Source organism: Oreochromis niloticus, linkage group LG17 (genome assembly GCF_001858045.2).
Source record: "Oreochromis niloticus isolate F11D_XX linkage group LG17, O_niloticus_UMD_NMBU, whole genome shotgun sequence".
NCBI classification, from domain to species: Eukaryota; Metazoa; Chordata; class Actinopteri; order Cichliformes; family Cichlidae; genus Oreochromis; species Oreochromis niloticus.
Window position 1 is genome coordinate 32,637,111 of NC_031981.2, and position 26,336 is coordinate 32,663,446.

General features: G+C 40.6%; 1 protein-coding gene and 1 long non-coding RNA gene across 2 annotated transcripts; both read right to left on the reverse strand.

Moving 5' to 3' along the window:
* Positions 1-1,674: 1,674 nt before the first annotated feature.
* lg17h1orf52 (linkage group 17 C1orf52 homolog) lies at positions 1,675-6,253 on the reverse strand. The gene is made up of 3 exons (XM_003452336.5): positions 5,808-6,253; positions 4,047-4,260; positions 1,675-3,369 (listed from the first exon to the last, which is right to left on the reverse strand). Exons 1-3 carry the CDS (start codon positions 6,102-6,104, stop codon positions 3,215-3,217), a joined length of 666 nt encoding a protein of 221 aa, XP_003452384.1. The 5' UTR covers positions 6,105-6,253; the 3' UTR covers positions 1,675-3,214.
* A 3,750-nt stretch (positions 6,254-10,003) lies between these two features.
* On the reverse strand, positions 10,004-23,124 carry LOC102082181 (uncharacterized). The gene is made up of 3 exons (XR_266790.4): positions 23,017-23,124; positions 12,114-12,229; positions 10,004-11,012 (listed from the first exon to the last, which is right to left on the reverse strand). It is a non-coding gene; the product is annotated as an uncharacterized LOC102082181 (long non-coding RNA).
* Positions 23,125-26,336: the final 3,212 nt, after the last annotated feature.

Consider the following 26,336-nt stretch of genomic DNA (forward strand, 5'->3'; position numbering starts at 1 on the left):
TTGACACAATTGGCCACACCAGATTGTTGGTGTGAAAAGCAGCTGTTTGCCTCTAGAAAACATCCAGGGATGAGTGGAGATTTTAGGGACGTTGGTGAGTGTGTTGACACGGAACCAGCATGGTGTGGAGAGTGTAAATAAAACCATAAAGTCTGAGTTTAGCCACTATAGCAGCATGGAGCTGTGGATGGAAAAGTGAGTCAGTCCACAGCTTTGGTCAACTGTGAAATATCTCAACAAGTAAAGGAAGGATTGTGGTAAATTTCTCTAGACATTTACAACTCCTAAAAGGAAATTTACTTTCCCTCTGTTGTCACAACGAGCAGTCACAACTAATGGATAAACTATTATAAAATATTTTAGACCAAACAGCTACAATATCTGTTAGCCTGAGTTGTCTTTTATTGCATGTCTGCGTAAAAAAAAAAAAAAAGCAACCACGGCGCACCGTGCTATCATGCCAATCATAAGATGATGAACCTGGTATACATATTGTACATGTGAAGTTGCATTTAGCTGCTGTTAGGTGTATTCTTTCTCTCATTGGCTCCAATTTCCCAGCAGCACCAGACAGCAGCCATGGTTACATTTACATACAAGCTGCTACATTGTGCTGACAGTGTGAAAATGTCATAAGTCAGGTAGCAGCAGCTGCTGGGAGCCAGCTTAGTAAAGGCCCCTGAATACTCAGTGGTCATGATGAGGTCTTGACCTTCCAGTAAATGTGTCAAGAGTGATCTAAGGTTAGAGTGACACACCCAGGGAACAGCCGTAACTGGAAATCTCTTGCAATTTAACTTTACATTAGTACTGTTTTATACCTTCAAATGACCACAAAAGGTTATTTTCTTAAAATGCGATTTAGTTATTGAGAATTTGAAGTGAAGTTTTGCTGCATTTATTCTGTTTTTGTTAAAAGTGTGTAACAAAACACTAATATATTCTCTTTCATTAAAGATAAGAGGATAAGGTTAGCCATGTGTGACTTCTGGCGGGTTGAAAAATGCTTTCCTGTGGTAAAATGATCTCTATAAGACAAAGAGGCTCAAGTCAAAGAATGCTGTGGATATCATATCAAAGACAGAAACAACTCAACAGTATCAAAAAAACCTCACAAAAACTAAGCTGGAAATGTATTTCTAAAAGCAACACATTGCAAAGCATCCATCTCCTGGGAAATTTCCAGCTACTAGACTGAGATGAGATGAATAATTCTTAAACACTGATGGATATGACCTTGCTGGTCTTTGCTCATTCAGTCAGCACAGAGAGGGGAGTTATTTGTGCGTAAATACAGCTGATAAAAATCAGTTCATTGCTGCTGTTCTGCAGGCCTTGGTACACATTTCAGACAAGGCCAGGCACATACCTGGAGGCTGGAATTTTATCAGAAGCATATTCACCACTATTTCATGTCAACTCATGATGACAGATAGACCAGGAATTCCTCTGATCACTAAACTGTTGCAAAGTGGAAACTTTTTTCCCCCAATTCTTGGAAAACCATTATATTTACTCCAATGGCCATAGGAACCTAAAAAATGGATTATGAGTTTTACAGTGTGTTACTTTGATAACACAAATCTAAAAAACTTAATGGCTAAAAAATAAATTACTTTAACAAATAAGCTATTCAATACATAAACAGACTTTGCAACTTAAAAGTTAAATGACTCTTTTCAATAAACAATTTTATTGCCTCAATGGTTTATGTTGCCCAGAAAGCTATAAATATATCGTAACTGTTCACACTGAATACAGAGAATTGCTGGAAGAAATAAAAGATCCACAAAAAACATACTGTGTTCCAATACACGACGTACTCGAAACAGACATGTAGGAGGTTATTTCCTGTTGTAGTCCCGGGTACATGACGCTGAATCAACAGTTTGAATGGAACAAGCATCTCGAGAAAACTGAGACGACACAAACTTCCAAATCAAAGATTACCACTCCCTTTTTGACAGACACGACATATATACACAGCTCCTGATTGTAATTTGAGTAGCCAGCATTTATGCAGTCACACAGCTGACCTCACCATAAACATGGACGCAGTTCCAGTGTAGCCTAAAGGCGACATCTAGTGGCCATAAGCAGGAACAACGGGGGAATGGTGCAATTTCAGATTTCGAAGAACAACACAGTCATATTTCGGTGGTGAATGGGCAGTGAGTATACAACACAAAACAAAGTACAGACCAAGTAACCCACCACAGCCAAACATCACTGTTAATATACTTATTTAAATTTATAAAACAGGAAGTAAACACACTTACAGGTTAGGGTTGTTTCAATAATGAATAATGGTGAATAATTGAAGTCCAGCAGAGTCAAACAAGAACAATCTCACAACTTTGTTAATTGTTTGGAAATTATCGCTTTTGTACAGCTGTGATATCCTTTATCATTGTGTCTTTAAATTACCCCCCCTTGGCTTGTTATTAAGTCCAAAATCACAGCTGTTAGCCTTTAGCCTTTGCAATGGGGCCATCAAATAATGTTTTTTGATATTACGTGATATACAGTGCTTAAAAGATTTATTAGACCACTACCCAGTGTGAGGTTTATACCACAGCTCCCCCAAATGAACAATATTGGAATTATCAAAATCATTTTATGTTTCTGTAACAGATAATCCATCTTTATTCTGAATTATATTTTTAGTGCTAAATACAAAACTATTTTTTTCCAGTAATTTTCAAACTGTTTTACTGAAAAGCAGAAAAAAAACAGTAAATTATTATTTTTGATTAAGATGCCACCTCAAAGTTATTAACCTGCACTCCTGAACAGAAACAATGGTGTTAGTGGTTGATAATTTCGGCCTAGTAGCAGGATTGATCATTTCTGACTTGTCATTGTAGTTCAGTGTGCCGGCTCAGATTTGGGTATAAAAGTGTGAATTCAGTTTGTCATTTGGCTAAAAAACTACAACAAGTTTGAGCTTTAAACAAGTTTTTGACAGATTTTCTTGTGTTTATGGCAGCTGGTCTGTAAATTTAAGCACTGTTAACAATGTTGCAAACTGAATCAAATTAAAACATTCTTATGTGTTCACTTGAAAAAACAAACAAACTACTGCTTCAAATTACAACATGTAGATACAGATAAAATAACCCTCTATGATTGCATGCTCTAATGCAGTGAATGCTCCCTGCTGATGGAAAAGATTGAAATGCAGACAATTTCCTTGGTGGAGAAAGTTTGGTCCTCACTCAATCTTTTGCCTGAGGATCCTTTTCTCTTCTTCAACAAAGTTCTTATCAGATGTGGCTTGTCCGAAGTCCCTCTTCCTCTTCTCCTTCTGCTGGAAGGTCTCCACTCGCCGTTTCTTGGCAGACAGCCCTGGCTTCTCTGACTCCTCATCTGATCAGCAGATGACGAATTGGATGAGTTTGTGATTTTGTGGAGGGACGGAGAATAAAACATAATCTTTATTATTATTTCTCAACAGCACATTGTTTAAATAAACAAGTCCACATTTTCCAAGCAGGTGCAAAGCAGAAAGCAGAGCAAACGCCCTCATTATTTTACTGTATTGCACTCATTTGTTACATATAGGTGGATGGAAATACATAGGTGGAATGGTGCAGCTGATATTATGCTTCGCATCTTTGGGTACTGATTAAAGACGCAAAGGCCTTAAATGGATGTTTACATTTATAATCTGATACTTTTATTTAGTTTTTGGTATTATTTATTTCACATTTTTGTGGCAGCAAATCAAATAAATCTTTGTTAACAACTTCCAGCTCTTGATCTTTCTCTGAAGAATTCCAAAAATCCTCACACACAACTTAAGCCGTTTTCAACATATTGAAAACGTTAACACAATGGTGCACCTCCGGTATCTACTCTATTGCCCTTGTTTCATTACCATGTAGTTCTTTACTTATCACAAGTGCATATTTTCTTGCTTTATTTGCCAAATTATCAAATAACATAGGATTAAATACACATCCAAATTTATTGGGATTTTAAAGCCAGTGAGTTTTGCACAACGGCATAAAAGAGCTGTGATGAGGAGAATGAAACAAACTCACCAGAGTCTGAGGGTTGTTCTTCTTCTTCAGGTAGAAAACGAGCTTTGCCTGTATGAGCCTGCGGTGCGTCTTCACCGTTGTCCTCGTACACATTGGACCACTTTATAGCCATGTCCATTCCCGGGGGAGGTCCTTTCTTCTTCTCTGGCTCTGCAGTGTAACTTTCAGGCGGGGGCACGGCGTTTGTCTTCCATGGCTTAAATTCTCTGGCAGCCTTCAAGGAAAAAGATGTGGAAAATTGGTTTAGAGAAAGTCAAACAGCAAAGGGGATAATAGCTAGTCTCCATAAGAGATGCAAGACAGTAAATTCTCTTTAAAATAAACAAGAAATATAACTATTATAATATGTGAATCACTCAATCACTTTATAATGTTCACAGTAGATATATATTGACTTGTTAACACTGAGGTTATGGCTTGTGGTGTTGCTGTACTGCACTACGTTATAATGAAAAGTCTTCCTAACATCGTTTCTATTGTCCTCATTCACATGCAAAGAGAGAAGACAGAAAAACATCTTTCATGCACCAGAATGACATCACACATGTGCAGGACTGTGCAAAAGTCTCAAGCTACACCTCAATTCTTTAGATGTTGCAAAAGATTTACAGCGATTTATTGGAACATGTGCAAACACAAATGAAAATACAGCATGCAAGTCAAAAATGATGCTGAAGAGCATCAATATTAGACAACTTTAGCTTCCTTTAAATTCTTTAAGTAGACTAAAGGGACAGTTTTTCAGGTTTCTTGAAGTCCACATCAAAACACGATGGTTATGACTGTAAATGACTGTAGACAGTCACTACTGTACCTCTCTCCTGACCACCTCCAATTTAAACCAAGATTTTCAAATGTACTTTTATCCCTCCCTGATTTTCAGTCCAGTTCTTGTGTAATCTGGCAAACCTCAACCTTTTCTCCTCGTTTCCCTTCATTAAGAATGGCTTCTTGACAGCAACCCTTCCACCGAGACCATTTCTGATGAGGCTTTGGCAAACAGTAGATGGACCAACTACAGGGCCAGATTTATCTCTCAGGTCTTGTGTCAGGCCCTTGCCGGATTTGTTTTCCTACTTCTTAAGAACAGATACAGATCATCAGCTGTAGATAGTGTCTTTCTTTTTTGTTTTTTAAGACGTGCCACTTAGTTGAATGGCCTCAGCTTCCACAGAGTTTTTAACAACAGTCTGCACACCATGCCATGACCTTTTTAGCCCTTTGGTAATCACCTTCTTGGTGCAAAGATACTATTTTATACTGTCGACCTGTGCACTCTTTGGCATTTTCATAGGGTCATCTGAAGAAATTAACAAACAATATGTTTTTTCAACAGGCTGATCGTAACAAAGTGCCTAAAAATGCTATTTAAAATCGGTTCTTTGCCAAGTTGTCTGTTAACTGTAGACACAAGATTGGTTCATCCGCTGATGTAAACACCTTGTTTGGAAGAACTATTGCTGAAGACCACTTAGGAAGGCTCTATGGAAGTAAATTATAAGGAACTGAGTGTGGCTCAATACTTCTGCACAGCCTGTACATATGAAAAGTCTGATAACGTCTCCAACCAACCACGGCAGATAGAGCTGCACTGTGTGCATCAGCTAGCAAAGAAACAGCGGCCACTACTGGGCAGCCTGAGCTAGCACAGGTGAAGCCCATAAACTCTTAATTGTGGCTTGTACAGTGCTTACACTCATCTAGCACATCAGAGCGTGCTTGTTGTGGTCATAATAACCGCAGTTCAACATGTATTTGTACCTCCTCCGGGGCTTTGACCGTCAGGCTGTCCCAGTCTATTTGCTTATTCAGCGGGTTATAGAGGAAAGCGGGTTTGGACACGGAGCGGAACAGCTCGTCGGGTTTGGGTAACGGAGCTCCGCCGGCTTCTCGCTTGGTTCCTGGTAGAGAGGACCGAGCGCTCCCCTCGGCTTCGGTCCCCGCTTTCTTCTTTCGGCTTCCCTCCTGGTCGTCCGAATCGCTGTCGTTGCTGCTGTCGCTCAAATCGTCGTAGCTCGAGAAGAACCCCAAAGAGCCCGTCTTCTTTTCTTCTGTCATTTTTCTGAGGCTACAAATATTCTATTAAGGAACAAGCTATCGCTGTAAAACCCACGCGAAAATGAAGCTAGATCCGCTGAACCCAACTTCTTCAAGATCTACTCCATTTTGAATGAGCCTCCAAAACAGTTGTAAAGCGAGTAGATGGTGTCGTAAAGCCTGTCGTGAAGCCATTTCCTAGCAGGCTGGTGGTAATTTGCAATTCGACCAAAAGAAAATAAATCTTCCCGTCAAAGTCTTTCAGTATTTGGAGTTTGTTTTAATGTTAAAATTGTTTCTGTATAATATACTCAGCCACAGTTATTTTTTAATTAAATACAATTAATGGGCTGTTGTTTAAGCTCCATTTTTTCCTCTTTTTTACAGAGAATTTCTGCCATCTGCTGGAGACATTTGATAACTGCAGCCTCCTTATCGCTCGACTCAGATCAGGGCCACAATCAGGGTTTAAAAAAAGGGAGGTCTCCAGCTGAGGTGTAGTGCCAGAAAGTGAACATGTTCCAAATAGTGAATGTCCCCCACTACATGCCTTCTAATGCTAGATATTTGTTAAAATAAGTATATATACTGCAAGATTGATCATGGCATTCAGACTTTTCCTAGTGAGCAGCTGTCAGATAGATCAGATTTATGCCTTAAAAAAAAAAAAAAATAACAAGCTCACTACATCAAACCAAACCTCCTGACCCACACTTCAACAACCTAAAAGGTTAAGACCTTCTTGGCCTTTCTTCTGATGTGTTAAGAGCATTTGCAGGCTCTAAAGTCAGCTAGACTTACAGGGGCCAGGCGTGACCCCCCTCTGTACAGGTCAAACACCTGCCAAACTGTATAAAATAGACAAGGAAACATAAATCTAGCAGCTATATTGAGCACAAACCTCCACCAAGGTGGCTCATTCTCTGGGAACAGTATTGTATAGAGTAGGTAATGGATAATAGGTATTGATTAGTAAATAATTGGACACTAATAACCTTTAACCCTTAACCTTATTAACTTAAATTCAATTGAATTTAACATCAAATAAAAACAACAGTCAGCACAAGGAATATCATACATTAAGGCAAACACCTCAAAATAATACAGAGAAAACTGCTTGGTGACAGTGGGAAGGAAAAACTCCCTTTTATCAGGAAGAAACCGCCGGGAGAACCAGGCTCAGCAAGGAGCAAACATCTGCCAGGACCAGCTCAACATGAAAATTTTGGGTCAACTTGAAAAAAAGGCAGATGTGAAATGAGGTGAAGTCTGTGAGGTCAGAGGTCAAATGTGACATGATGTTTTATAATCCCCCTATACCAGTATCATGTCCTCGATGCTGCCACTACAAACAAAGGTAGCAGAATTTTAAGCAGAGCTAAATAAATAAAAGACATTTTATGAAAGTTTGACCTTACTTGACCTCAGAGAAGAGGTCAGAGGTCAAAAGTAGCATTACAGTTCCCATATACCGACCACTATCCCTGGATTGTAAAAATAAATATTGGCGCAAGGAAACACAGATTTATATAGCATTACTATCACTTTGACCTTCAGATTAATCCACTGAGCCTGAAGAAGAGGTCAGAGGTCAAATGTGACATGATATTTTACATCTTTATATAGTACTTTCAATATGTCGCCAATACACACTGTGCTTGTAAGAGTCATAATTTCTAAGGTATAAGGCTTTTTGTCCATTTTTGCCCAATACATGACGTTAATCTTGAAGACATCAGAACTTTTTGTTTTCTGTCACAAAGATGTTTGGGAAATGTGAGAGAGCATGGCTGAGGACATTGTGTAAGGTTTAAACCTCCGAGTCCTTTTAGATTGACCTGAAATCTCTGATTTCTCTGGACTGAAGGAAGTCACACCATCTTCTTTACAAATCCCAAACAGGCCCGTGAGGCTGTGGATGATATTTGTGGAATCACACTTCCACAGACTCTGCCTTTCTCACTGCTCTGAGGCGCTGTAAGAAACTAAATCAATACATGAATAAAAAGCGTTTCTCTTTCTTCAAAACAGAGAAAAGAAAAGAAATCATCCAGCTGTTTCCAGATGAATGTATTTTGTTTCCCCAAGTCTAAACAAGACAGGATGTGAGACATTAAGAATTTGACTTTTTTAAAAACAAGTCATTAATTTTTCCATCGTCAGTTTTTTTGCCGAGTGAACGCTTACTGGTTTCCTATTAAATGTTTACAGTTTTTTTCACAGTAACCCCAGTACTGCTCTCCTATGACATCATTCATTGGTCTCCCATGAAAACTGAATGCACTTTGGGTTTTCTTGGCTTTCAAAAGGACGCAGGTATTCTGAAAGAGAAATGATGAATAATCCAGCAGGATGGATACCCTCCTATGGCTATTGTAACTTACTCTTCTGCTTCCTTCTTTTGTTTTTGCACAGAGTGCCTGACTGTGCTGTGAGGAATTCCACATGGAGGCGAAAAACCACACCTCTCCAAAGCACTGTTTAATCTAGCCATTCATAATATCTCACATGTCTTTACTGCATCCAAAGACTCTTCTATCCGAAGGTGGTTTCCTCAGACAGCACCTGGCAGATGTCCTCTCTTGCTCCCTTTTTCAGCTAGCAGGATGCCTGCTAATTTGAGCTAGCTAATACTTTTCCCCTTTCATTAATCCACATTAGCTGACCACACAATAGATAGCTCTTACGCAGAAGGACTCTGAATTGTTGCATCAGCTGCATGTGTTTTGGTCTACTCGAATGCACGCCTAATAACTGCGAGCATACTTTGGATCTTTGTTGTAGAAATCTTGTTCTCATTTTAGATAATTAACCCACAATCACCTTGTTGATGTTGCCAAGCAACACCTGGAGGAAGAAAAAAATAAGTAGTTTGGTGATCTGCCCATAAAAGCCAGATGCTTCCTTTTATCTGAAGAGCTTCATTTGTAGTTGGTTGTAGAGCATTATAAAGGAATTCTCTTGAATATTTTCATTGTCATCCTTGAGCTGCTTTTGAAATTGTCTTATATCAAACTTGAAGATTTTAATAAGACTGTCAATGTAGCCAAACACATTGGTGACCTGTGAGCTCTGTTCATGTACTGGGATGAAGGAGTGACCTTAAAAAGGTCAATGGAAAGAACAGACACGCCAGGATGACTGCCTGTTTACAGCACACATGGTACCTGTGTGAGTGAGTGTGTGTGTAGAAGTTACCAGAGAACCAACGAGTAGTTCTTTTCATGCACTTTTCCATAATCTACGAGATTAAAGTTTGTAATGTCCTGAAGGCGAACGTTAGATGTGATATTACCATTTTCATAAGTTTTATGGTTTTTCATACTGATGAAGATTCAAGATTCAAAGCGTTTATTGTCATGTGTACAAAGAAAAGCATTTCTCTGTACAATGAAATTCTTTCTCTGCTCTCCACACACAGATGCCGGTTAATATGTACAAATAGATAAAATACAAATAGTATGAATAAATAAATGGAGACCAAAAAAATTGAATTATTATATAGATTTATGTGCAAAAGAGCTTAATATGCTGGTTTGATATGAGAGATGACCTGATGTGCAAAAAAGATTATTACTGTTAAAATAGGTCAGCTGTTCGAGAGTCTGATAGCAGTGGGGAAGAAGGATTTGTTGAGTCGAGATGAAGACCTCCCATGTGGCAATTGATACAGCGCTAATGTAAACAATTAATAAACAATTAAATAACAGAAAGTTCCTGTTTTTTTTGATCAGCTATAGAAATGTGTGAGTTTTACTTTGGGTTCTCAGGAAAAACAAAAGGTTTCCATGTTATAATAATAGGACCATCTGTGGAAGAGCTACCTACACATTGATTTCTTACAATTTCAGCATTTTTAAAATGTGAAAAAATGAGACATACTGTTGAAATTACACTTCTTTTATTAAAGCATCTCAGGGATTAAATGTGTAGTTAAACTTTTTACACTCACAGAAAGGAGACTTTTCTTTATGATCAACGTGCTCTGTCCATGGCTCACAGTGAAAAGTGAGTTTAACATCCTGGATGTTTTATTTTTGTATCACATAAAAGCATCACTTCTCACTTATGTTATGGAAGCAGCTAGATTGCTAGACTCCTGTCGTTTACATGTACATGACAGTGCTGGGATTATTTTTCATCACAGTCTGAATAGCAAAGCTGAGGTTTGGATCCTGTAAAGTTTTTTCTATTGAAAACAGATTCTGCAACTATACTAAATAACTAGTGATTGACATGTTCCAAGAAATGCCACACAGCAGTTGAAATACAAACGAAATAATCACAGCATTTTAATTTAAGCTCTACCTTTCTTCTACAGAGCAAGACAACAAAAAGGAAAAGCACAAATCTGACAAAGTGGGACCTGTAGAAATGAAATATTCATGCTCACCTAATCTTTGAGCATAACTAGATATATCTATCATCATCTCCTCCTCTTATCTTTTTAATCTGGCTTTCCACTTGAATCCAGCCGTGATGCAATTAACTGCAAGAAAGCTGAAGTGGAAATAACATGTGGGGTCATGACAGGTCTTTTTTTTCCTTTCTCATTTTTTCCTGGGAGAAGAAAAAGAGGTGCATCTGTTTTAGCTGGAAGTCTAGATCAAACATTCTTGTTAAAACATGTATTTCTAAATTTATAAACGCTGGTTGTGCTTGCGCTGGAAGAGTTTGCATGCACAGACGACCTCTCAAGCAGGCTGAGTGTATTCTCTGCTCCCCTCGCTCTTTGCTTTTATCTCTTTCCTTTATCATACCAAGCAAAAAACAATGACTCACACCTTCCACCATTATGTATTTTCTCTGGTTACATCTTTGCACAGTCGGTGCAGATTTCAAACTTGAGAGGTGGCATTCTTCAGCTCGTTTCATAAACTCGAAGCTCTGTTTGCAGCGGGGTCCGTGGGGGTCCGGAACAGGATCCAACTAAACGTGAAGAGAGCGGAGAAAAGTGAGGGAATAAAAGAAAAGGGAAGGGAGAAAATCGTAGGGAGAAGGTGTGGGAGATCTGGGTCAAAAGGACAGTTTGCAGGCGAGTGAGGGTGGGCGCTGGGGTCGATCATCCCCATCACATGTTCTACGGTGTCCTGCAGCGTGGATGGCTGTGGGCTAAACACTCACAGCACACTCGACCTCGTGCCCTTCCTGATGCTTTGATTTTCACCGCTCTCCCGCCTCTAAAACCCTGAAACCTCCAGAACATGCCCACAAACACACACACACAGACACACACCTACACACAGAGGGATGTGCGGACCTACAGACTGTCTCTACTGTACTCTGAGGTGTTTTCAAAAGCACAAGTTTACGAGGGACAATTAGTGAGTTCTGTTTTTTTCCACTGCTTTACAGCTTAGGTTAGATGTCAGAATGATAAATGTTACTCTATGAGGTAACCGCACTGTCAGCTTTTGATTACAGGGCTTCATTGTTTCTGTGTTCAGCTGCTTCAAACCATGAAGCGAAATGTAGATCTTAACATTTCAGCTGCATTCTTGTTATAAGAGGAATGTTCCCCAAAGTTGTTTTTTCATGTGTGTTTTTTAAGCTGTGTCTCTTGTCAGTGTGTTTATGTTTTAATAGTGCATTTCATTCCAGTTTTACATTTGCACTGTCAGAGGATCAGCATGTAAGCTGCGGTGCATCGCATTTGCATATTTTGGCTTTTGGCAATTAGTTGTCCAGTTGTGTGGTCTCAATTTTTTTATGCATTTATTTTTTTTTACAGAAAACATGCCTGCAGTGAATCGTTTCCTTTTCCAGATGTTAAGTTCAGATATTTTGCTAAAAAACTAAACTGAATGATAGCCTGGGATTTTTCACTGACATGGATATATTAGCACGTCAACAAATACTGGTCAAAACCTAGTTTTTCTGCTCATAACAGACAGGAAAGGCCTAGGGTGGAACAAAAATAAACATGCAAGAGTTTTTATTTTTGTTTTTGGGGATGATTTTGTGGGGGGGAGATTCAAGGCTGTCTGCAAAACATATTGACCACTGCATTAAGAGCCCCCCCCGCCTCACCCTGTCTGTATGTTCTGCACATGTCACAGAAGAATGCTTTGAGCTGACGCCAGCAACATTTACTCTTCAAATGCTTAATTCGAATGGCTCCGTTCAGCGCCGTCTGCCAGTCTTGTCTGCAAACAAGAGAGAAGAGGACAGGGTATCAAGAATACTCAGCTAGCGCATAAACACTGCAGCAGTCTCTCCTGCGAGAGGCATTATGTAGAGCTAAATCAAACCATGTGTCATCTCAGGGCACTTTACATACTAAAACAGAGAGAGAGAGAAAAGCAACAATACTCTCACCTTGAGAGCTTGGTGACACTGAAAAGAGAGAAACAGTTAAATAAGGAACACTGGACGTGTCGTTGGGATCAATAACATGTCTCAGACACCTCATAGTATCATACTATCCCAACAAGGCACTTTGCTCTCAGACTGCTGGCTTGCTTGTGGTTCCGAAAGTTTCTATAAGGAGAATTGGAGCCAGAGTTGTCGCCTTTCAGGCTGTGAAACCAGTATAGATTTAGGAGACAGGCCTTCTCTCTACTTTTAAGATTTGCCCCCAGACTTTCCTTTTTGATAAACCTTATAGTTAGGCCTCTAATAGATGTTCCTGAATTATCCAGACACGGGCTGATGTCAGCTCAGTCTGCTCCCACCATGTGTTGAGCATGTTCCCTTCGTTCAGTTCTTTCTCCATTTATATGCGACAACTGCACATCACTAACTCGTGTCTTCTCTTCCGTATAGTTCGTGTTTGTCTTTGTCTCCTTATGCTCTCATTTTTCTTCTTTTTCCTCTAATCCCATAAATGGTCATGACAGATGGCTGCTCCTCCCTGAGCCTGGTTCTGTCTGGGGTGGCTTCCTGTTAAAAGTAAAAATTTTCCCTTCCACCATCAGTAAGTGCTTGCTCATTGATCAAGGTTATTGATTTACTGATTTGTTTGAGGTTTCTCTCTAATTTTGTAAGTTTTTTATGACTTCTTGTGAATTGGTGCTATACACTGGAACTGAATGAAATGGTATATATCAGAAACATGAGGCTTCACCGCCATAGAAAACAGACTATGCAGAGTTGATGACACACAACTGTAATGTGTGCTTAGTGCATCACAGGACAGATATGAATCATCTGAGGTAGACACAATTACAAGCTTTATCCAAAGTTAAAGTTTTAAACCTGTCCTTAAAAAAGAGAGGGTGTCAGTCTACCAAACCCAAACCAGGAGCTGCTTCCACAGCAGAGGAGCCTGATAGTCAACGACTTGCTGTACACTGAGAGGGATTTTACAGAGAGCTACTGAAGAGAAGCCAAAATGGGAGATGCATAATTTGCTTGCATTTTGTATTATTTTGGAGGTTTTTTGAAAGACTTCTCAGAATTATGGCATTAAGAGCTAAAGGTAAGGCAAAGAGTTTAACTCCTAATATGTCACGGCTGCTACGGCAGTTGTGTAGAGTTATAGCTGAAAGGACCCAAATGAAGGCAAAGGCTGTGATGAGAGTCAGCGTTTTAGGCTATGTTCACACTGCAGGCGAAAGCGCATCAAATCCGATTTTTTTGGCCCTATGCGGCCCATATCCGATCATGGTATGACAGTGTGAACGGCACAAATCCGATATTTTCAAATCCGATCTGGGTCACTTTCGTATGTGGTACTGAATCCGATACATATCCGATGTTTTAGAAAGCGACTGCTGTTTGAACGGTCATGTCGCATTAAATCCGTCTTTTACGTCACTGACACAAGACGGACGCCAATTATCAGCGCCGGAGAAGCGCCCGAGAAGACATCGTGAACGCTTCCTGGCCATCCAGTGTATGTTAGTGAAACTGTTGGGAAGACAACGTGAACATTTTATTTGTACTGTATAATCTGCAGATTCTGACAGAAATCTGCAACTATCCTTTGAAGCACCGCTCCTCTAAAACAGCAATAAGGATAATTATTAGGTTATTTACATTATTATGTAAATAACAAAATAACTTAAAGCAAAAATTGGGAAACGTAAAGTCCGAAGTCTTTATATTAAGGGCCATCAGTCAAACAATATTGTTTGGTCTGGGTCTAAACAGAGCGCATTGTGTGTGACATCTTCTTTTGCGCATGCGGGCCGCTTTGAGCGTTCACACTAGAGCGCGTTTGCTGTCACATTTTATTTGACAAAAAATCGGATTTGATCAAAAAATCGGAATTGAGCATTAAGCCCAGCAGTGTGAACGTAGCCTTATTTACAGTGGTGGCAAAGTGACAAAAACAGGAAATAATGAACGGGGAGCTACCAAACTTTAATAAAGACTAGAAAATAAGTCAAGTTTAACATAACATACGTCAGGCTAGTTACTTTTTCTTTTTGCTTTGTGTCTTTAGTCACTTTATTTTTTCTTTTTGACACGCAAACCGATTTTCCCAACATTCTTTATGTGTAGGTATTTATACGTCCTCGCTTTAATAATGTAACGGCACATTTTAAAAATAATCTTGTCTTGCTGTTACAACAACTTGTAGAATCCTTTTTAAAAATACATTTATGACTCTGCTCGGATTAGCTGGTTGTTGCAATTGTGTTTTAAACACATTTTAGTGAAAGAGAAGCTAAAGATTGCCCTCTAGTGGACAAACTGTGCCACATCACCACTCATAACATGGCTGAAGGGTGTTTCCCACCTTTTCTTTACTTTTATTGTTTTCATTTACTGTCTTTTATAAATATTAACACATATAAATCAGTACATAGCTAATAATAGCCAATATATCTGATATGAGTTGGGCTCGAGGTTTTTTCCTTATCTTATGTATCCAGAACTTGGCCACCACAAATCATAAATCTTATCTACTTTCAAATCATACCATGAACATCTTACTTGTCTGTAGTTCAAAGAATCCCACAGCTTCAATGATCTTTATGCTGACACACAATGGCAAGATGGCACCTGCCAGAGTTCAGCTTATTTCTGCTAAATGTTCTCAATGAAAGCTAACATATAGCAAAGCTCTTGGAAACCTCACCCAGGGGGAGAGGTTGATGGTGCCCAACCTCATACATGTAGGAAAGAAATGACCTGTTGGTGTTATGTGCCATCTTTGGACTTGGAAACTCTGAGAACTGCTGGGTCATAGCTGGAAAACCCAGCCCTCATCACCAGCAATGAGCCTGCACATGAAAGTCAGGTCAGTTTAAAACAATAGTTTATGTTCTGCTCTCTCTGCAAGTTTGATGTCTATGAAGAAACTGATAAACCGGGCTGGTTCCCTGAACCTTCAATTGCACTTCACATTTAGGAGTATCAATCTTGTTTTCTAACAGTCTGCAAGAAAGCAAATCAAGATCAAAATATGGTTTTATTAACCAACAGATCTTGTGCTCTTGTGATGGTCAGGCACTGACCTGGCTTTCTGCACTGTGTTTTGCGTGTGATGTCCTGCTGTAGGTCTCCTGTGTGATGGGGCATGTAAGAAAGGGATCGGAGCAAATTTCACACCTTCAGGGCAGCTCGGTGGGGGGTTGGCTACAGCTTGATGAACAGGGTGCACCTGGCTGAGAGCTGAGGAACCCCCGGCCTCTCTGGTACAGACAGAGTTTACAGATCAAAGAGGTAATCCCTGCTTCATCCAGTCACACGCTCCTCCTCCTCTTCTTGCACCTTCTCCCCCTTTAAGTCCTCGTAAGCTTTTCAACTCTCCCACGCAGAGTTCGACAGTCTGCAAAGTGAGCTCTATTTAACACTCCTCATCCTCACTCCTATGCTTGAGCTACCTGTTTGCTTCTGATGCCCAAGGCAAACCCTGAAGCCCTAGCTGTGGGATTTTCTGACTCATTAGCTCTGCTCAGTCAAGTGGAGGAGCATACAGATTCCTTCCAACCAAGTTCATCAACTGCTGCTCTGACTGTGAGGCGATACGAGAAAGAGGGCTCTGGCCATCGGACCCTGCCGCGACTTTGTTTAGTGTGAAATGAGATGAGGAGGAGGGGGACAAGGAGGACCAGGAGGGTAGACGATGGAAGCGCTAATCAAGTCATCTAGATCATCCTTGATGCAGTTGGGTATGGGTTGCAGGGCAGCACCGCACAGTAATTCAGTGCAGCGTATTTAACACCGTTCAGCAGTGTAGTTACCAGAGTGTTAACGCCTGTCAGTTACACGGCTGCTCGTTTTGGCAGCAGGTGTCTGTATGACCCTGGGTCATGTGGAGATGCTGTCCTGTTGACCTGAACCGTTTGAGGGAATATGATAAATATGACCGAAAGAACGTTTTTACCATTAGCTTAATTTTTTAAGATGCATTGTTCCTAAGTGATAAAGACTTTGTTAAGACAAGTTTTAAGTTGTACCAACCAGTTTAAAGTCTACTTTTAAATTGCACCCAGTTTTTGTAGTGCACACTCATGTGAATAAGCATGTGAGTTTCTCTCTGATTGTTGCCTGGCAGAAAGATAAGATAAGATAAGATAAGATAAGATAAGATAAGTTAAGGGATGACAGCTTTGCCATCATTCTCCTGTCACTCACCACCTCCACTGGGTCCAGAGGGCATCCTAGATCAGAGCTGGCCCTCCAGATCAGCCTGTTCTGTCTCTTCCTGTCCCCAGTTCAATTCAATTGAATTCAGATTTATTTATATAGCACCAAATCACAACAACAGTCACCTCAAGGCGCTTTATATTGTAAGGTAGACCCTACAATAATACATACAGAGAAAAAACCCCCAACAATCCTATGAGCCCCTATGAGCAAGCACTTTGGCAACAGTGGAAAGGAAAAACTCCCTTTTAACAGGAAGAAACCTCCGGCAGAACCAGGCTCAGGGAGGGGCGGGGCCATCTGCTGCGACCGGTTGGGCTGAGAGAAAAAAGACAGGATGAAGGACATGCAGTGGAAGAGAGCCAGATTAATAACAAGTGTCTTGTTATTATTATTGTCTCCCGAATCCAAACTGGAAGCTGGTTCCACAGAAGAGGGTCCTGAGAGCTGAAGGCTGTCCCTCCCATTCTACTTTTAAATACTCTACTCCCCAGCAGAGATGCTACCGCACCTGCAGACCACACCGTACAGGATTGGTTAAGGCCACCACAGAGTCATAGAAGGTCTTCAGGAGTGAGCCCTTCACTCCAAAAGATCTGAGTCTCCACAGCAGGTACAGCCTGCTCTTTTCTGTAGAGGGCTTCTGAGTCCAGTCCAGGTTATTGTTCTGATGACCTCCAAGGCACCAGCCTCAATGTCCATACCTTGGATGTTTAGTGGTTGCAGTGGAGGATGTTTGTGCCTGCGGAAGTCTACCACCAGCTCCTTGGTTTTACTAGTGTTGATCTGGAGGTAGTTCTGCTGGCACCAGTCCACAAAGTCTTGGGTCAGTTCTCTGTACTCCTTGTTGTCCCCATCAGTGATGAGGCCGACTGTTGCAGAGTCATCAGAGAACTTCTGCAGGAAGCACTGGGTGGAGTTGCGGGAGAAGTCTGCAGTGTAGATGGTGAACAGGAATGGATCCAGAACCGTTCCCTGTGGGGCCCCCGTACTGCAGACGACCCTGTCCGACACACAGCCCTGAGTTCTCACATACAGTGGTTGATCGGTGAGGTAGTCCAGTATCCATGTTTTGAGGTGATGGTCCACTCCTGAGTTCTCCAGCTTATCCTTTAGGACTGTGGGAAGAATGGTGTTAAAGGCACTGGAGAAATCAAAGAACATCATTCTCACAGTGCTCCCAGTGTTCTCCAGGTGAGAGATAGAACGATGTAGGAGGTGAATGACAGTATCATCCACTCCAGTGCCAGGCTGGTAGGCAAACTGAAGTGGGTCCAGTGATGAGCTCATCAGGGGCTGAAGCTGAGCCAGGACGAGCCGCTCCGGGGTCTTTGGAACTCTCCTCAGCCTCAGGAGGAGAGTTCCAAAGTGGGCTACACTTTACATATTTTAGTTTTAGTGAAATCCATTGCAACTGCTGACTCTTTCCTCGACAAAGAATGAAGCTGGAAACTGTTCAGTCCCATCTCTCAAGTCTAAAGGCAGTAAATATTTGAAACTCATGAGATAGCTTTTTAGTGAAAGATTAACGGAGTGCTAAATCTTTCATGCTCTGCTTCTCTATTAAAAATGTTCTAACTTTGAAGGAGTAAAGTCAGAATTTTGACTTTTTTTATGCCCCTAATCCTCTTCTGTACATTATGGTCGATGGCACATAAGTGCAAACCAACTCAGCAGTGAGTGTTAAGTTTTAAATTCCAGGCAGCCAGACTTTTTTTCTTGTGCTCGTTGCTATCACCCATATTAGCTCACTGTGCCTCTCTAAACAAAGGCAACAAAATACCAAAGCAAATCTTTTTTTTAAACAATCTTTTTTAACAATGCATTTTAAACCCAAAACAGTCCCAAATTAGTCTTTCAGAGATATACAGGTCACAGATATACAGAGTCCCTCTGTTGGACATTTGCAGGAAGAACATGAGCAGCCTGTCAGAGACTCTGCTCTCATGAAGTACAGACATCGATCAGCACTCACGTTACTGCAAAAAACAAATCCTTAAAGCTTCTGTACAGCTGGGTGCTGTTATTCAAAAACAAAGCTTGGGCAGCTGAGCGCTCCTCCTTACTCTACAAAATAGTCCTGAAAAGTGCTCCGAGGTGCTGAAAAGATCAATTACCTTTCCCCTAGTGAGCACACTTAACAGTTTCCTGCCTTTTTTAACCACTCCTTGGCCTTGGCTTTAATGCCACAAATCGTTGCCTTATATGTCTGGGCACTCATGCCATTTTAGGATGAGGAAACAACAAAACAACAGGCATGCACAGATATAGCAAAGTGAAAGGGGCAGATCAAGTGTCCATGGCTCTTTTTAGACCAAGCAGACAGAGTACCTGAAAATAATAACAGGGTTATTTAAGTTTTGACACCTTCAGCAGCATTCAACACGGAGAAGAAATAGATGCAAAATAAAAAATATTGCAACTTTTAGTCGCATTTGCATCATAACTATTTTTAAAGACAGTGTTGTTTTGTATAAGTGCGTTCTGCCTTCATTTCCTTTTGTCTTCTCCAGATGAGAGGGCAACAGGCCCTCAATAAAACAGAGAGGGCACAGATGATAGCGAGGCGGCCACAGGCTGTTCAATTAGGGGGAATGGTTCACATTCCCCCTATCTCGCTGTCTTGGTCAACAAAAGAGCTTTTTTTAAATCTTCCCTTTACTTTTGAAGTTTCTCACTGACTTCGTGTTGTTGCATCCTCAAAACCAGTGTACAACCTAATATAACCGTTTTCCAAATACCAAAGGTTTATTTGTAAAAAAGTATTTACCGACTTCCTGATTTTTTTTTTTTCGTGCATACTTGTCACATTTAAACGTTTCAGATCATCAGTATTAGTAATATTAGACAAAGATAACCCGAATAAATCCTAAATGCAGTTTAAAAAATCATGATTTCATTCATTCAGGGAAAAAAGCTATCCCAACCTACCTGGATAAAAGAGGTTTTGGGAAAACCTTCATACTGTCTCTTAATAGATCTGATTACATAATGTGCCCATATTTGACACATCCACTTGCTTGGCTGGTTAGTGTTTGGGTTTCCATGCTGTCCAGTGTCCAACAGAGCTAGTCAGTTCAAAACAGTCTGGAAGTCATGACGCGGCTGACCCCGGGTCTTCTTCTGTCTAGACTGCTTGGATAAAACAGTTATTTGTTTTTAGGTTTGCAGCAGGATGTGTTCCCAGAAAAATGTTGTTTTAATCACAACTCCTTCTGGAAGACGAAGAAGAAGAAGTATAACAGATGTACCAAAATAGATGAAAAAAATGTAGAGGTGTCCTACTGGGCCAAAAGAACAGAGCAGGGATCAACTACAGGAATAACCATGTGTCGGGATGCCAGTCAAGTGGAATGAGTCATATATTCACATTTTTTGTCAGTCTTTTGAATTATATGGAATGTATTAAATCATCTGGGTATGATGGTTACTTACAAGCTCTAATTATGTCTCAAAGGCTTTCCCGAAAAGTCTCAGAAACAGGCATTTGGGAACATTTCAGCACATCATTCCAGTCAATTCAGATAGCCACAAACAATTTTTTAGTATTATGTGATTTGCTTTCCCTGCCTGCGGCATGCGGCCCCACAGCCGCATTATCCTCCCAATCATATAAATGCTGAAAAAAAGAGTCCTGAATATATGGTTGCATGCTTATTTCAAGACTCATTAACAGTGGAACACATTTTAGCTGTGTGCTATTGTGTTATTGAGCATGTGGTGTGCCAGTGAAATGTCATGCATGGGAACAGGCCAGTGGATGTGAGACTGACTTAAACAATAGTGCTGGTGTTTATAATGACGTCATTTCACAATTTAACAATGGAGCTTAATGACGCTTTTGTAATAGTTTTTGGAAACTAACTGAGGTGATTTTCAACAAAGCAGACGATGTGTGTTGGCACGATCAGTTTATTGATTGGTTGGTCCTTTCAGGGGATTTATTGCTCTTCATATATGTGGTCACGTTTGTTTTTCACAAATGGGTTAATAACAAGGGTTCTCTAAAGTTCTCCAAAATCTTCACATCAATCCAGCGCTATTTATCTGAGAAGATGAATTTGAACCATTTATCTCATTCGTCCATCAGCAAAAGCACAGACCTCATTCTAGATCAGGTAACCCCCTGGTGTCTCTGATTTATGGCCACTCAAAAAGTATTTGATTTGAGTCTTTCTAGCCAGTTAACACTGTAGGAAATTCTTATTCTCACATCCTGTTAAATCCAAGAAGTGACCTAAGACTTTGATGCCTTTGTAATGCTGTGTCTGGCAGCCTGGACAGCATGCACATATGAGGTAATGATCACGAAGTCGTATGCTGCGAGGCAGCCACACCAAACCTGGCTGTAACCCTGATAGAAAACACATGAGGTAGTGCTGATTGTCCGTCTGTGTCTGGAGCCTGGCTTTTTAACCTGCACTCTGGCTGACAGGTGGCACAGCTTTGCCTCAGTGGACACTGAGCCCACAGCCAGGAAGTACGAGCTATTTTTTGCACTGGTGACAGACGCCGTTGACACAGGGCAGCTGATGGATGGAGAAATGTTGGAGCTATAGGAAGGACATATAAGGAACCTTGGCATCCAACCTGCTGTTGGGAGGTAGTGGAAATTTACTGAGATATATTTGTGTTTTATCACATTTTAGGGGTTGTGTGTTACCTTTTTTACCTCAGCTTTACTGCTCTGATGACTTCCTTTTAGCTACATTGCGCACTTTTGATGCTTCACATAAAAACCAGTGTTTCTTCACTTTGGTGAAAAGGCAAAACCCCTCAATGGCCAAACAATATAAGTTACTGCCAGGGGGCAAGCTTTATAGCAAAATAATTTAGCAAACACCAAGTGCTTGGAACTGTAACTCCTTAAATGGCAACTTGAGGCAGGCACTGAAATTGAATCAGTTCTTATGGAGGTTAAAATGCTGAATATTAGTGATGTAATGGCTTGGGGTGTGGCTACTTTCTGGGAAAACTGGATGGTGCCTAGGCCCCTATCGTTTTGCTAGGCTTCCCTGAGCCAGTCCAAGACTCTGAGCTAGCCCTCTCTACCGTATTAGTGTCTTTGCAAATGACTGAAGCTATAATGCACTCATCTTGATGAATGGCATGGCTTGTTTTCTGGCTATTTCTACTGTCCTGCATTAACTATGTAGAGCACCTACATGGTTAATGCGCCTCATTCTGACATTCCATCTTTTATATACAGTCTATTGTTACAGTTTCTCTTCTTTTACTTCAGTTGGGGCAGAAAATACACTATTGTGAAAAGTATTAGCTAGTCTGCTTCACACATATGAACTTGAGTTCCCATTCTTAATCCATAGGGTTTAATATGATGTCGGACCATTCTACCAGAAGCACATTTGTGAGGTCAGACACTGATGTTGTACAAGAAGGCGTGGTTCTAAGTCTATAATCTAATTCATTCCAAAGGTGTTCTATGGGATTGAGGTCAGGACTCTGTGCAGGCCAGTCAAGTTCTTTCACACCAAGCTCGCTCATCCACATCTTTATGGCTTTATGCACTGATGCACAGTCATGTTAGAACAGGAAGGAACCCCAAACTCTTCCCATAAAGTTGGGAGCGTGAAATTGTCCAAAATGCTGAAACATACCAAGACTGGACAAGTGAAAGGAACTCCTACAAGTTCCTTTCACTGGAGCTAAGGGGCCAAGCCCAACTCCTGAAAAACAGCCTCACCTCTACCAAATTTTACTCTTGGCACAATGCAGCCAGACATGCACCATTCTCCTGGCAACCACCAAACCCAGACTTGTCCATCAGATTGCCAGACAGAGAAGCGTGATTCATCACTTCAGAGAACACGTCTACACTGAGCCCAGTTGTGGCATGCTTTACACTACTGCATATGACGCTTGTAATAGTGGTGATGCAGCTGCTCAGCCACAGAAACCCATTCCATGAAGCTCTCCGCGCACTGTTCTTGAGCTAATCTGAAGGCCACATGAAGTTTGCAGGTCTGTAGTGACTGCTGAGAAAGTTGGTGACCTCTGCACCTCTGTGAATTCACATGGCTTACCACTTTATGGTTGCATTGCTGTCATTCCTAATCACTTACACTTTGTTATAATATCACTAATGGCTCGCTGTGGGATATTTGGTAGCAAGGAAATTTCATTTGCCAAGTTCCTGAAAGCAACCCATTCTTTCACTAATGTTTGTAGTAGCAGTCTGCATGTCTAGGTGCTTGATTTTATACACCTGTGGCCATGGAAGTGATTGCAACACCTGAATTCAATGATTCGGATGACTGAGTGGCATTATAGTGTATATCCGTTCTAAAAACAAAATAACAGATTGAATGTGAACATTTTCATATTCACACCAGCACTTCCACAGTATGATATTTAATCGACCTCGCCCTACCTTTTGCTCCAGTGTTGATTCCTGTCTGCTCCTTGTTCATGTCTACTTCTTCTTCTCCTCCTCCCTGGGGATGTTATTGTGGAAACCAGGGACCACAGTGGGTCTTCTTCTCCTGCAGCAGTAAATGTATGTTGTAACCCCCCCCCCCCACATCCCGTCACTGTAACTGGGAACAATTTTCTGTGCAGTTGTTTCTAATCTTTAGCAGAACACATTGTTTTTGTGTGCTTACTCTCCCACGAAATAAACAGTGTGTCTGTTTTTAATTGTTTTTCATTTGAATATTTGAGTGAGTGTGCTTGGGCCTCACAGAGGATCTGCATAGTTGCAGTTTCCGGCACAGGTAAGGAGAAACTGAGGACATCTTAAGGAGCTAAAGTTCTCCATGGGCTGGTCCTCAGTTACAGAAACAGATTTATTAATCACTAAGTGTAAAAGCAATAAAGCCTGTCACTGCCTAGTTTTGTTTTGTATCTACTTTCTCTGAGTGATCTGTCATAGAGACCTGAGCCAGATAGTATTTTACCACAGTATTTATTTAAATCCATTTAGGGGACCAGATGCTGACGGTATTTCCACAGAAAAATGTTTTTGCTTAAAAACAACTTGTACACACATTGTGAATGAATAATTTAAAGTCAAAGAAAATTTATGAAGTCAAAGAGGAAGCACTAAAAAGGCCAGGGAGGGCTCGGTTTTCTAAAGCCTGTTCATTTTTATACAACCACTCTGGCCAAATCTAGTTTTGTGGCAAGTGTTATGACTCACAAAGCACTTTCTGCTAAAAACCATAGGGCTGGGTTAACATGAAAGGTAAAACAGACCCGTGGTCGTAGCAGACATGTGAAATATTTCAGTACCTCTTAAACTGCAGGAGAGGCAGCATCAAACTGGTGTGAAGTCTCTTCTGGGTTGGACACTTCCGCCTGTGAGACAGGAGGATGTACTGCTTGACCTGGCTGGTAATACCACCAAGGTCATCTGCTGTCCCCTGTTTTCACTCTAACACATTTGTGTCAAACCTAAGGCCTTTGTGTCAAACCTAAGCGTCAATTACATGATAAATTACATTTATCATGTAATTTCACTGACTCGTCCACTTGAGTGTAAAATGAGTTTGACATCCCTGCTACAGCACATGCGGCATCTCCGCTGGTAGGTATTCTGTCTGTCTCTTCAAGTATCTCAGTAAGATTTAAAGTGGACTTCAAATACTTCACAATGCTCTAAAGCTGCTTAGCTGAGTGAGCTTTCCCAGAATCATTTAACATGTTTTATTTTTTTCTGTCTCTTAGCCAAAGCAGTACATGTGGTGTGTTTAAAAAACTTTTAACAGTGAGATGAGAAGATGCATGCTACACTCTTATCTGTTCAGTAAATTGGAAGCTCCAGCAGCTAACAGCCAGCGGACTTTGTTTAGACTGGTAAAAGCCTGAAATAACCCATGTGGCGCTTTGCAAAAGCGCCATCCTAACGAGCTAGAAAGTTAATATTTGGTATGACCACCTTTATTCTTCAACACAGCCTGGTCTTTCTTAGGCACGCTTTCTTATAATTACTTTAAGGAGTCTTCAGGAATAGTTCTTCAGGCTTCTTGAAGGAAATTCAAAGCTCTTCTTTGGAGGCTGGCTGCCTTTTTCGTTCCGATCTTTGTCAAGAAGATCCCACATAGCTTCAGTAATATTTTTATGTTTTTGATTTTCCCATCCAGGTATGCTTTTACTGCACTGGCAGTGTGTTTGGGATCATCATCATGCTGAAAAATGAAGCTGTTGAAATGAAGCTCAGATGCTTTCCAGATGGTATTGCACGGTGGACCAAAATCACAGTGCTTTTCTGTGTTCATAATTCAGTCAGTTTAAACAGGGTCCCCAACACCATTGGCAAAAATGCAAAATCCCAGTTTTAACCAAAGATCTCAAATTTGGATTAATCTGATTGTTAAGACCAATTGTCAGTGATTTTCAGTTCAGTTCATGCATAGTTTGTCATACCTCATCCTTTTCTTCCTGTTTGCCTTCATTGAGAAGAGCTTTTTAACAGCCAGCCTTCCACTAAGGCCATTTATGATGAGGTTTCAGTGGATCCACTGAAGGGCCAGATGCATCGCTCAGGTCCTGTGTCAGGTCTTTTCCCCTCTCTCTTAAAGACATTGCTTTCAAGAACTGTTCATCTGGTGTAGTTGTATGCTATAGTTTTGTTTAGGCCTGCCACTTCTACTTTTACTTTCCACGTGTTCAGTTTCCTCAAATTTTTTAAGGAGACATTGCACACATGCAGAGATATGACAGGTTTTCGGCTTCAAACATACTTTGGGAATCGCCATGCTGGTGTAAAAATACTATTTTATGCCTGTCAAACTGTGCTTTCTTTGGGATTTTTAATGGATTCAACAAATTAAATGGAAACAAATCATGTGCTTTTAGTAACAAAGTGCCGAAAGATAGAAAAAAATGTGTTCTTTGCTTAGTTGTCTGTCATGTGTAGATACAACACGGTCCATCTCCTGATTTAAATGCTTTTTATGCTTCAGTGATTCATAGGTCAGTGTTAATTAGCTTAAAAAATGAACAGAAAAAACCCACCATCTCTCTGAAAATGGTTTGGTACAATGTCCAAAAAACTGGAAATGAGACAGTGTCCAAAGAAAAATCCTGGAGAACTATCACTCACTTTAAAAATGAAAGAAATTCTGGCTCATTGGATGCAAAATATAAAGTAATGAAGAGTGACTCAAGACTCAAGACTGTATCTCTTAGTGCGTAATCCTGCTGGGCTGCTTCTTTATGCTTAGTTGGATGCTCACAGCAACTTCATACTTTACTTAATCTTTTCATCTAAATCTTGGCGTTAAAGCAAATAGAGGTATTTCCCTAAATGCCAAACACATGAATTATGATGATAGATGAAATGCCAAACAGGATTTGGACACATAACACATGACAGTACTGATGAACCATTAGGCTGAGCAAGATTTCTCTGACTTTCTGAGTCACAATTGTTCAATACATCATCCTTGCATAAAGATTATTATCAACACTGGCTTCACTTCACACAGAAAATATAAGGGATCAGGACTAAATTACTGGCAGCCTAATAGTATCACTGGAGATAAGCGTGAACATGCCTCTCAAAGCCGTCCTTTCAGCCCTCTTGAGAATTTAAATGGGATTTTATATGAGGAACTTTGCAGTAAGCAAGTATAAAGCCACTCTCTGTTCCACAGCCAGCTTCTTGGAGAATTCACGCCAGACAGAGGATCAGCTCCAGAGATGAAAGTGAGGTCAAGGTGTCTTTTTTTTCTTGCCCCCCTCTAAATC

What these genes read in the sequence shown, in the direction of transcription:
- lg17h1orf52 (XM_003452336.5), bottom strand. Translation starts at nt 6,104, where the DNA reads ATGACAGAAGAAAAGAAGACGGGCTCTTTGGGGTTCTTCTCGAGCTAC. An exon ending in CGGTCAAAGCCCCGGAGGAG is followed by an intron (nt 4,261 to 5,807) that starts GTACAAATACAT and finishes TTTTCCTTGAAG; the next exon opens with GCTGCCAGAGAATTTAAGCC. An exon ending in AGAACAACCCTCAGACTCTG is followed by an intron (nt 3,370 to 4,046) that starts GTGAGTTTGTTT and finishes TCTGCTGATCAG; the next exon opens with ATGAGGAGTCAGAGAAGCCA.